An 11974-nucleotide genomic window follows, 5' to 3' on the forward strand; every position below is an offset into this window, starting at 1 on the left:
GCATGCCATCCTCTGTCCTCCCACACAGTCAGCAATGGATCTCATGTGATACCCAGAGGAGCCAGCTTTGGGAACTGTGCTGGCAGAAATCTGCCATATTTGGGAGTAAGATTAATTTCTTACTCCTTTTGCTCACTGAAATAACTCACTGATGGGTCAGAGGAGCACCAGAGCTGGTACCAAGAAAGCAGGTGAGTGATCTGGACTGGGGTAGAGCACACCCAATCCAATATTAGTATTAATTTCAGTACTGTGACTCTCTTAGAATCACAAGCAACATTGGGGGGAAGTGTCTTCTATAAGCAACTTTTTTGCTAGTAGTTATGTTACTTACCCTCCATAGTAGATGTGCTTGTGGAACTCTTCCTTTGGAAGCTAGGCAGCAGGGGGAGAACGGTATATATGTGATTTGATGTTTAGCCTGGGCTAGCAATAATGAAGCCTGGCCTCTTGAAGCCATTTTTACTCCCCTTTAATTGAAACTATTGCAGGGAGGAATAATTCAATGGTGAAGCAGGAATGCAAATATAATTTCAATGCAAAGCCCTATAGTATGCTTTGAAAGTATAAGAAAAGGTGTCTATGACAAAGGAGTCCAAGTGCAAGCACGGAGCCAGAATATCCCAATAGCCTCTCTCTGGGCATTCCAGTGGGTAGACAAGACCGATTACCATTAACTGTGACCTACTGTACACACTGTCCATCTTGTCTTATTATGCATCCCTTATGAAATAGCTGACATTGTATCTGCACTGAAATTCGTCTGCTGCAGATGCTCTGGCCCTGTCACCCTCAGGGAAGACTGAGGGGTAACATGCAAAAGACCTAGGAGCATATTTGGTCAAAAGCCAAGCTTAAAAGCCATGGGGTGAAAATTTCTAAATCTGGTATAATTGACAGTGTCCTGTGCTGAAAAGCACAAAACAGGAATTACTATTTAGAAGCTGCATATATATTTTATCACACATGAATGCTCCCAACAGCAGTTTAGGACAGGAGAAAACTCCCATTCAAATACATCTATTTACAAAAGGGAATCACATAAACTGGAATTTCACCAGAATAGAATTGCTCCACCCTCCTCCCCCTTAGAACAGTATCATATTACATGGGCAATGAGTTCAACAAAGAATCACAAGCGGTGACTTCCTGTCACATCCTTGGTTTCCTGAGGCATCCCAGTGACCCTTACGAGGGTTCATGTCAAAGTGCCAGCCAGGCTTAGCCTTTAGCACTAACGATATATAGCAAGTTCATAGCTCAGACTGCTGTAATTTTTGAAACGTGGCCACATCTACATGGGGTGCTTATTTTTGTTTGTTTTAATTTATTATTTTAAAATCATTGCTTCTGAGCACTGTGGGATGCAGAAGTTTCATTTCCACTCCTGCCCATGAATTGTTTCAGGTTTCCTCTCCTTTCCATGTCATGCAGAGTTTGTTCATATTGTCTCTCACTTTCCTCATTGTTCTGGGAGCAGAGGAAATGCCACGCTTGGAATCCAGTGACACGTGCCCGAGTACATCAGCATTTCCACTGAGAGCACACCCAGATGGCCTTCCCAGAGAGAGGGAGGCCTGCTCAGGCATTCAGTCATGAGTTTCATTTTGTAGCCAGCTCTGCTGTCCTTTTGAAGCCTGAGCTCTTGCACAGGTTATCTTTCTTTTCCCTAAAACAAAGGAAACTCCCCTAGCTGCAAGGTTGCCCTGCTGCAATCAGCATTGGGACACAGATCAGAGGCTACACCCAGAGCACATGGAAACCAGATCCCAGAAACTTCCATCAAGACATGACATTTTGATGCTGCGCTTCCTGGAAGGTCAATAAATGCATCATCTTTTTCACCTCTCACTGAACACTTGCAGGCCTGAGTCACAACAGCAGTGGTCAAGAGAGCTGGGAGAGGGTTTACATCTACTCCCATCCCCTATTCTCTCATTTTATGCTGTAAGTTGCCATAGTTCACTTTAGTTTGTATTTCTGGCACTTCAAAAATTCACATTGGCAATTACCATAAACAGGAAAACAAGGTGGGATAATGACAGTTCTTTTTTTTTTCCCTTTGCTAGTGCTTCAAAATGTTTCATACCAACACTTCTGAAGAAGTTAATTTGCTCTTTATATGTATTCTATATGTAAGCTTATATATATTCTTGTACTTTCGTTTATTTTTCAGCTCCTTTTGCCTTGTTCTCTCCCAACTGTAGAATGTACAAGTGCAGAGCACCATCACCCACTGCCTAAGCAATGCAGAGCTGCGGGCCTGAGGCTTAGCTGCTTGCTGTCAATGCCGGGCAGGAAGGTTTTCACACAGCTAACTCAGCGTGCTCTTGTCCCCGGACAGGTGGCTGTAGGTCCGCAAGTCGCGCTTCCCTGGAGACCCCTCGGGGTTTCGGGCAAACCCTCCCGCTCCGGCGGGCTCTTTCGGCGGAACTACAAATCCCATCGCCCCCGGAGGAGGACTACAGCTCCCAGCGTGCTCTGCGCCGCCGCGGGCGGGGACGCTCCAAGATGGCCGCGGGAGAGGAGGAGGGAGCGACGGGGACGGAGCCGGAGCCGGAGGCGGCGGTGGAAGAGCTGCGGAGCTTCAAGGACCTGGTGAGGCTGGGACGGAGCCGCTTCTGCCCCCGGTGCTCGCTCTCCTGTCCCGAGGAGCACCGTCCGGCCCCCGGCGCGCAGCCCAGGCCGCGGGGAGCTCCCTCGCAGCGCCGTGCCGGCGGGCGGACACGTGCGGGCGGTCGGTGGGGGCGCGGCGCTGCCGTGCCCGGGCAGCAGGGGTGGGAGTCGCGCCGCTGGCCAGGACAGGCTGCCCTTGCTGCTCCGATCAGCGCTCCTCAGCCAGCTGCCTCTATTTTCAGTTCTGTTAAACTGCCCAGGCGTTTTTCGTGTCCCGTGCCCATGGGACACCCCCTGAGGTGACGAGAGACAGTTCCGTGTGTGTGTAAAGTTACATGTGTAAACTAGGGTAAAACGGACTATGTTTTTCCTGATGACAGTCCTTTCTAACTGTGTTGAACAAATCCTACGAAGTTACCGATGGAGGTGGGGATCACTGTGGGCAGCCTGCCCTTTCAGCTGGTTGAATTGGGGGCATGATGGGGTTGGTTTGTACTAGACACAAGCTTGGCTCTGTTGCAGCATGTATTTAACTTTAGTCTGTAATTTAATTTACATCTTCTTGGGGATGTCTGTTTCCCTTTTCACTAATGTTCAGGGAGTGACAGATGTGCTGTGTGAAGCTTGTGACCAGTTGGGATGGAAGGTGCCAACGAAGATCCAAGTTGAGGCTATTCCAGTGGCTCTCCAAGGTGAGCAGTGTGCTTCTTTGATTCTGAATTGAGGAGTGTTCCAGGAGCTCTATGTGAATGAATTTTACTGAGTGAGAAGGGGCAGGGATGAGTGTGTCCCAACTTCTTCATCGTTGAGGATCTCTGTCTAGAAGTAGTCTTTGTGTTCATTCTGTGTCCTACTCATGTGGCACTTGGAATACTAGTTTATCCTATAACACTGCCCACAATCCAAACTTTCAAGTGGGTACAAACATGGTTTATTGCGTGTTCGCTCTCGTTGTTTAGTTCTGACACTCCATGTTAAATAGAAATATTATGAATCATTTGAGCTGTTAGTCTGAATTGACCATTTTCTTTCTGAAGTACCCAAGGATACACAGGAGGTTTCCAGTAGGTTTTGGACTGTGCCTCTTCTGATAGAGACCTACAGTCTCAGACACTGCGTGTGCGTGTGTATGTGTGTGAAACCCTGGCTGATCCTGTAGCATGTATGATCTGCTTTGCTGTGAGCAGGCAATTCTTTGAAATTAGGTTCCTGAAGTGTGTAATAACCAAACTACAGTGACTTTCTCTAAGCTTCCTGGAATTACAAGAAAATAAATTACTGAGTTCAGCAAACATTTCTGCCTCTAGAATGGTTTTATTTTAAAACAAAACCCTCCAAAATACTGTGAAGCAGGAACAGAACAATGTAGTGACAGAATGGGAACAAACTTTCAGTATCTACTCTACCCTAGTACTTAACTGTTGTCAGACTCTTTTATTCCACATATAAGGTTCTCTTGGGGAAAAAAACCCAAAACCAACCAAAAGTAAGACTGCATTCCTGAGAAGTTGTCTCCAGTGTAAGGTTGGTGGCATGTTCTTCTGAACTGTACAAACTCAGGAGGTCTACTGATTAATTCCACCCTGTTGCCTGCACAGTTTTTGGGCAAAGGACTTGCTGTTCTAACCCTTCCTGCTGCAAACTGATTTAGATTCATTAATCAATGGCACAGTTGTGGTTTGTGAAATTTGAGTTTGGTGGTGCTATTGTCTTGTAGTTCCTGTGCCAGTCTCAGACACTGGAGTCTGTTTCCTTGTAAGCCAGTAAAGAGACAGCATTTGGACTAGGATATCAAGATAGAGCCATTAAGCTGTAAATCGACAGGCAGATTTGAGACATAATAAAATAAAACTTATTTTAAAGTTTGTATGAAACCCTCTATATTAGCAGAAGTTTAACTAGAGAGTTGAGTATTGAGACTGCAGTTATTGCACAAATGAAATCACAGTCTAAAAATGCTTCAGAGTTGTACTGAAATTCTTTGGTTTGATCCCTTGTTCTTTTTTACCTTGTGTGTCTTCCTTTTTTCTCTGTCCTTAGGGAATTCTTGTGCTTTATTGCACAGTGCTTTAAAGGCTTCTTTCTCTGTTCTAGATGTGTAACAGTTTATTGCCTTCCTTGCTGCTCTTTGTAGGCAGAGATGTCATTGGACTGGCAGAAACTGGCTCTGGAAAAACAGGAGCTTTTGCCTTGCCAATTCTTCAAGCACTGCTGGAAACGCCTCAGCGGCTGTTTGCTCTTGTCCTCACACCAACGAGGGAGCTGGCCTTTCAGATCTCAGAGCAGTTTGAAGCTCTGGGATCCTCCATCGGTGTCCAAACTAGTAAGTAGCTTATTGATATTGGACCAGTTTTTCTGAAGACTGAAGTTTGTCAGGTCAGGATTGCAAAGTTAAAGATAGAGGATTTGTATGGAGGGTTGAACAAAAAGTGAGAAAAGCTTGTGATCCCAGACAGGGATCTGGTATCAGGTTTGCAAAAGACTCTGTGGTCTTTCCTCGTGGAGGAGTCTGTGGCTGTTCTGCGTTTTATGTCTAAACAGTTAAAGATGGAAGTAAAAGGGAATGTTCTCAATATTAGGTTTGTGTCCAGTGAAATTGCATAGAGCTCCCCGCTGTAGTGTGATGTAGTTTAATCTTTCCTTCAGATTGTCTATATGGATTCTTTAGATACTCCCATGATTGTTGTTATTATTATTATATTACTACCAATAATAATAGTTTTATGGGTATTTTTCGAATTTCTAGATTTTTCTAGTTGAGTTAAGCTGCAAGGAACAGATTCTGCCTGTGAAAATAAAATACCTGGGGCCAGTCCATAAAGGACTTTATTTTAGCATACCTGACCTTCCCAGGTCTCTTATGCCATACAGTTAAGTGACTTCTTATCAATTCTCATAAAAATAAGTAGTCTTTCATTTGTACAGCATTGTTGTGGGTGGTGGGGAGTAGGTGTAAACACAGCCAGTGGCTGGCTGGTGCTCCACTGAGGGATTCACTACATTCTATTTATCCTGCAGCTGTTATTGTGGGTGGAATTGACACAATGTCTCAATCGCTGGCTTTAGCCAAGAAACCACATGTTATAATCGGTAAGTTAATGTGCTGGGGATATGGAGTATGAATATTATCAAACTGCAGTTACCCAAAGAGAGACAGCCAGAAGGTTTTGTGAGAGTACATCCTTCATTTGCTTTTGTCCTGAAATCTAAGTATTGGTTTGTTAATGTTTCTAAAGTATACACCAGTAACTGCTGCTACAAGCTCATTTCAAAGCATTCCTGCAAGACCTCCTTTGGCTTGCTTTTCATTCTCCTCAAGTATTTCAAATCCTGGTCTCATCCTTTGCAGTGCAGCTCATCTACAGTCTGTTTTGTGTTGCGTTTTTTTAGGGGGAGAACGTTCTTCTGAGGGTCTGACTTCATTAGTCGTATTTCAAAACACTCTCTGAAGATATCCTATGAAAGAGTTATTCCCCCAAAGCAATCTGCCTTTACTTTTCTTGGGCAAAAAATTCCATTTCTGTAGTGGATGACTGTGTTGCCTGTTTGGATCTTACTTTTCCTTTGCTTTAATTCAATTTACTCTCATGATGTTGGTAGCAACCCCTGGCCGTCTAGTTGATCATCTGGAGAACACAAAGGGCTTCAACTTACGTGCTCTGAAGTTCCTAGTGATGGATGAGGCTGACCGGATTCTTAATATGGATTTTGAGACAGAGGTAGGAATCTGCTGAAAGAAGAGTTTGGAACACCAGATGAATCCCTTTAAAATCGCTTCATACAGTCCCATAGCACACACTGAGCTGTTCTCTAGAAATTATGAGCAAATTGTAACTAAGATCTAATAGCTACACAAAAGTTCTGTGGTGGAAGTGGAGTGGAACATAGTGGAGTTCTGCAGAGCATCGCCAAGACAGTAGAAGGCATTTTGTCTCTGAAATCTACCGACTTCTGTGGACTGCCTGATGTGGACGCAGTTAATGTAGAACACAATCACTAACACATTCCTGCAGAAACATTGCCTAATATTTGCACTGCTGTTGGACTTCTGGAATTCACACTGCCTAATTGTCAACAAACCTACACCTTCCCTTTAGAAGAGGAAAAATCTGTTCCTCCTGTATGTCTGCACATGCATTATTCTTCATGTGGATGATCATTATATTTGAGGGAGGCTTGCGTCTTAGTTGCTCACAATATTCAGTATTTCCATTTCCTTATCTCTTTTTTACAGGTGGATAAGATACTAAAAGTGATTCCTCGAGATAGGAAGACATTTCTGTTTTCTGCCACCATGACCAAGAAGGTGAGAGCAGAGTACTCTGCTTTAGTTCTTCTATCAGGCTATCCTGTTGACTAAACTGTATAATACAGGTTTCTGACAAGATCTCTGTCCATCCAGTTACAACTTACATTGATCTTACCAGGTTCAAAAACTCCAACGTGCTGCTCTGAAGAATCCTGTTAAATGTGCTGTTTCTTCCAAGTATCAGACAGTTGAAAAACTACAGCAGTACTATATTTTCATTCCCTCAAAATTTAAGGTAATGCCACTTCTGTTTCTTCCCTTATCTCATTGCATCTTGTCTTGTTCCAACATCTTCCCAGTATCTTGTCATCTTCTGTAGCTTAGACTTAGTCTTTAATGTTGCACATATGATTATTTCAATTTTTTTTGTAAATTCTCTCTCTTCTTTCTTTACAGGACAGCTACCTGGTTTATATCTTGAATGAACTAGCTGGGAACTCTTTCATGATATTCTGTAGTACATGTAACAATACTCAAAGGACTGCTCTACTGCTCCGCAACCTGGGGTTCACTGCCATTCCTCTCCATGGGCAGATGAGTCAGGTATGGGCACTACCCCACAGAATGGAGCAGATGGGAGACCTGTGGCTTGGGAAATGGGCAGCACCATACTGAGTGACAGCTACCTTGCAGAGGGAGTACTTCACAGCTAGTGGACTAGACTGATCCCTGAAGATTTAACTGATGTGAATGCTGTCACTGATTCTGTAATATTTCAAAAAGAAATTAGAGAAGTGAGATTTTTGAGTAGCTTCTCCCCTAGTGCTTTTGTACCAGTATTTCAACAGAAGCATATTAACTAGAATGAGTGTTACTTTCTCATTCCGTTTTTGTCCTCTTTCAGAACAAACGTTTGGGCTCTCTAAACAAGTTCAAGGCAAAGGCACGTTCTATTCTGCTGGCTACTGATGTTGCAAGCAGAGGTCTGGACATACCACATGTAGATGTGGTGATAAACTTTGACATTCCTACGCACTCTAAGGTAGGTTTGTCTTTGTGTCTGCTGAGAGCTTCTGGTCACCTGGAGCATAGTGCAGGTAGACAAAGGAACAAAGACATCGTTTTTCTGTTCTTCTGATTGGAAGCCTAGTTCACACTTCTGTAGGTTAGAAGGTGTAGTTCAGCCTCTGCAGTTGAGTTGGTATCTCAGTTTGGGTGGATGGCCTCATCTGGGTTGTAGAACTGATCCCATACGTGAAGAGGGGAAGCAAGGAACATTCTGTGTCTATGCATTTCTGTTCGGGGTATGTGTTTTGCCATATTGCATTAAAGGGCTTTGAAAATAGTTTTAACTTATTACTAGCCTCATGTGTTTCTGTGCTCCAGGTCTGCCTTCATATTTTAAACTGTGTTTTAAAAAAAAAAATTCTCCCACTATGTTCAATGAGCATTTAATCAAGAAAGGTGACTCACATTATGTTTCACCTTCATATCACAGAAGTACAGCAAATGAAAAAAAAGTGAGTTACCAACTTTCTTACAAGAAGTATAGGATTATATCAGAGATGTGACTGTTTCTCAGCCTTGTTCCAGAAAACATATCGTTAACATGCATTTCAGGAATTGCTATTGTTGCTTACAGTGATTAAAGATATTATACCTTGAAAAATAAGAAAGCATGATCTTTCAAAGAACTACTTTTGGTGTTATGAAAGGACAAACATAAAGAAAAAAAATGGAGGTGGCAGCAGCTTAAATGATCTTATTACAGTTTTTGTGCTCTTTCTCATCTAGGCCTGTCACAGAACACATCCTTTCTCATGATTCTTTCTCCACAGATCCTGTATGGAGAAGGGAGTATTTTAATTTCTGTAATGCAGTATAAAACCTGGAAAACAGCCTAGAACCTTATTAACAGAAGATGCTCAATAGATCAGGCTCTTCCAAATTATTCTCAATCATCCTCCTTTTCACTGTGCTTGCCAAATTTAAATCTACTTGTCCAAGAGTGTTTCTGAAAGATAGACTATGCAGAGCACTAGATCCGAAGACTGAAAATGCAGGCATGGGCTCACTGTGAATATTAGCTTTCTAAGGAAGTGACAGTGAAGTGTTAGCAAGGTCACATATTGCAACTTTTGTCCTGCAGTCTGGAATAAATGGAGTTGGTCTTCACCTTTAGAAAGAGAAGAATTCAAATGTTAAAACCAAAGAAACGCCACAACAAGCCAGCATCTTCTCTAATTCTGATGCTGCACGTGGTCCTGAGTGTTTAATCCTGGAGTATTTTCTCCCCATTTTCTTGTTCTTTCCTAAAGAATAATTATATAGGCTGATTTGCTATGATGTCTGTTCTGTGTTTGGTGAACATATCTTATTGCTTATCAAGCATATTGTTTTCAGGATTACATTCATCGTGTTGGGAGAACAGCTCGAGCTGGAAGATCTGGCAAATCTATCACCTTTGTCACACAGTAAGTGTTAAAATTTGGCAGACTTTTTCTTTCCAACTTTGTTTCAGAGCAGAAAATACCTGACCTGATCCTGCATGAGAAGAAAATACTACTTTTCATTTTGAGGTGCCAGTTGGTTTTATTTAGTTAAAGGGGAGAGAATTCAAAGCCCAGGGCGGGGAGGGAGAAAGGTCTAGAGAAATTCTAGAATCAGGCATGTAATGAGCAGAAGTGTTTACAACTGAATTGTATAATATATATACATTTTTGTAATATATAATACAGCTTAAGTAACTGCAGGGGGTGTTTATAACTACTGAACCGTTTGTCTAAAAAGGTCTTTTTCATATCCTTCTGAACAGAGATGAGCTGAATAAATCAGAGAAGCCACCCCAAACAATTGCATCATTCAGATGCAGTTGAGTTGCTTGTGAGACCACAAGCACAATCTATCTATGGGCTGGAGATAAAGGATGAATTCTCTGAGTGGTGACAGCTGAAGCACTCTCAGGAGGGCTGATTCAAGCTGGTGTCTTGTCTTCTCGCAGGTATGATGTGGAGCTATTCCAGCGCATTGAACACCTGATTGGCAAAAAGCTGCCAGCATTCCCCATGCAGGAGGAAGAAGTTATGATGCTGACAGAGCGTGTGGCTGAGGCCCAGAGAATTGCTCGAATGGTGGGTGCTGACTTTTTGTCCCTCTGCTCACTGTTGTAATCTGAATTTCCTCAGGCACCAGAACTCTGGGTCAATCTGTTGATTGCATTGCAGGAGCTGCGGGAGCAGGGAGAGAAGAAGCGATCTCGGAATGATGATGATGACACAGAAGAAGCTATTGGTGTCAGGAATAAGGTGGCAGGTGGGAAGAAGAAGAAGAAGAGGAAAGCCTTCTAGTTTGGTATTTGAACAGACTTTTTAACTTTTCTCTTCATGGCTGTATGAACTGGCAAAAATGGTCTACCAAGCCATCTCTAGTGAATTTTTTTTCAAAACTACATGTGAACTTGGGTGGTCCACAAGGAAAACAACAACTCTTCTGCTTCACCAGCTACAGACTGAGCTTGGACCATTGTGGTACCATAGTACCAGTCTTCCGTTGAAAGACATCATCAGAGACTGTCACCTCTGGACTTGTAAGCAGCTGTGGTGTGGCCCTGCTCATTCATGAAGAAGTGCAGTGTGAGTGCAGCTGTTGCACTGCTGCAGCCTGTCTCACTATCCAATCTCACTGAGTGCATCTGGGGTCAGATAGATCTCTGAGAAAAAGTTAAAAGAAACGACTGACTTTTCACAGGGATGTGTTATGTGGAGAACTCCAAATATATTTGGGTTAATTTTAAAGCTACCTGATTATCCTTGTTTTTTCACTGACCTGTTTTGTTCGGTTTGTATATTTGCTCTGCCACAAAGTTTTCTTCTTAGGTCAATCTTAGCAATTCACATGTGACATGAATACCTTCGATATGTCAGCAGAAGAGTGGCCCAGCACGGGAGCATCAGTTTTGGCAGGACGAGGCTATTTACTGCTTGGAATTCCCTCCAGAATGTGTAATGATTGACAGGATACAGGAAGAGATCTGGGGTTTGGGTGGGGTTTTTGCTGCTGATTCTTGTAGTACTTGTAAACGAACACAAGAGGGGGATATTAACGTAGGAAAGCAGCTCACAAGCAAGATGGTGAAGAAAAACGGGTATCATAGAAGCTCTGTTTCCCTAGTTATTTCTGTGTGTTAGGCAGAGTTCCATACCATATAAGTAGACTCTTGCAAGAATGGGATAAGTGTGCTTACCTTCATATCTAACCAGGTTAGTGCTAGTTCTCATTGGCAATAAAAAATTTCAAGCTGGATGACGTTTCTCCTGGTAGGCAGAGAATGAAAAGTTCCTCCATATCACTCAACATGAAAATGTAATGTCCATTAACTGGATTTTCTGCTACATGAAAAACAATATTCACAATAGTCTTTTTTAGATCTAGGTGGAAAGTAGAAACTATTGCACTAGTCAAGATGAGCACAGTGGTTATTCCCCATTGTCAGGATGAATCTAGTATACACTTTTATGCTAGTTAGAATGCTTTTATGCTTTCATAAAAGGGGCAGCACATTTTGCAAAAAAATTCCAAAAAAACTGGGTCTGTTTCTTCATGAGGAACAGACGTACTCTCTGGTCCAGGAAGAGTGCCAGTGTTCTCACTTTGTCCTTTTTATTTTGGAGCAGTTACTCAAATCTCCCAAATATCTTCAAGTTTGATAGCTCTAAAGTTGTCCAAAATCAGTGGCAGATAGTAAATGAAGAAATCTTGGATATGTTGGCTGCTAAGAGCATTCTTGTAAAGCAGGAAGTGTGTATTTTACATGGGTCCTAGCACAGATGGGCAAGGGTGGAAGCACAGAAATTTGAACATAGAATCGGCCCCATTGGAAAAGATCTTCAGGATCATCAAATCCAACCCTTGATCCAACACTGCTGTATTTACTAGACCATGGCACTCAGTGCCACATCCATCTCATCTTAAAAACCTCCAGAGACCGTGAATCCACCACCTCCCTGGTCTGGATTCCAATGTCTGATTATTCTCTCTGTAAACATTTTTTTCCTAATATCCACCCTAAACCTCCCCTGGCAGAGCTTAAGACTCTTGTCCTACTGCTGG

General features: G+C 42.7%; 1 protein-coding gene across 1 annotated transcript; it reads left to right on the forward strand.

Moving 5' to 3' along the window:
- Positions 1–2503: 2503 nt before the first annotated feature.
- DDX47 (DEAD-box helicase 47) lies at positions 2504–11270 on the forward strand. The gene is made up of 12 exons (XM_050325299.1): positions 2504–2598; positions 3215–3308; positions 4751–4939; positions 5635–5706; positions 6217–6335; positions 6851–6922; positions 7044–7160; positions 7322–7468; positions 7770–7907; positions 9269–9339; positions 9867–9996; positions 10090–11270. The coding sequence occupies exons 1-12, from the start codon at positions 2512–2514 to the stop codon at positions 10210–10212; spliced, it is 1359 nt and encodes a 452-aa protein (XP_050181256.1). The 5' UTR covers positions 2504–2511; the 3' UTR covers positions 10213–11270.
- The last annotated feature ends 704 nt before the right edge of the window (positions 11271–11974 follow it).

This window comes from Myiozetetes cayanensis, unplaced genomic scaffold, assembly GCF_022539395.1.
Source record: "Myiozetetes cayanensis isolate MyiCay16 unplaced genomic scaffold, myiCay2020 scf3, whole genome shotgun sequence".
Classification (NCBI taxonomy): domain Eukaryota; kingdom Metazoa; phylum Chordata; class Aves; order Passeriformes; family Tyrannidae; genus Myiozetetes; species Myiozetetes cayanensis.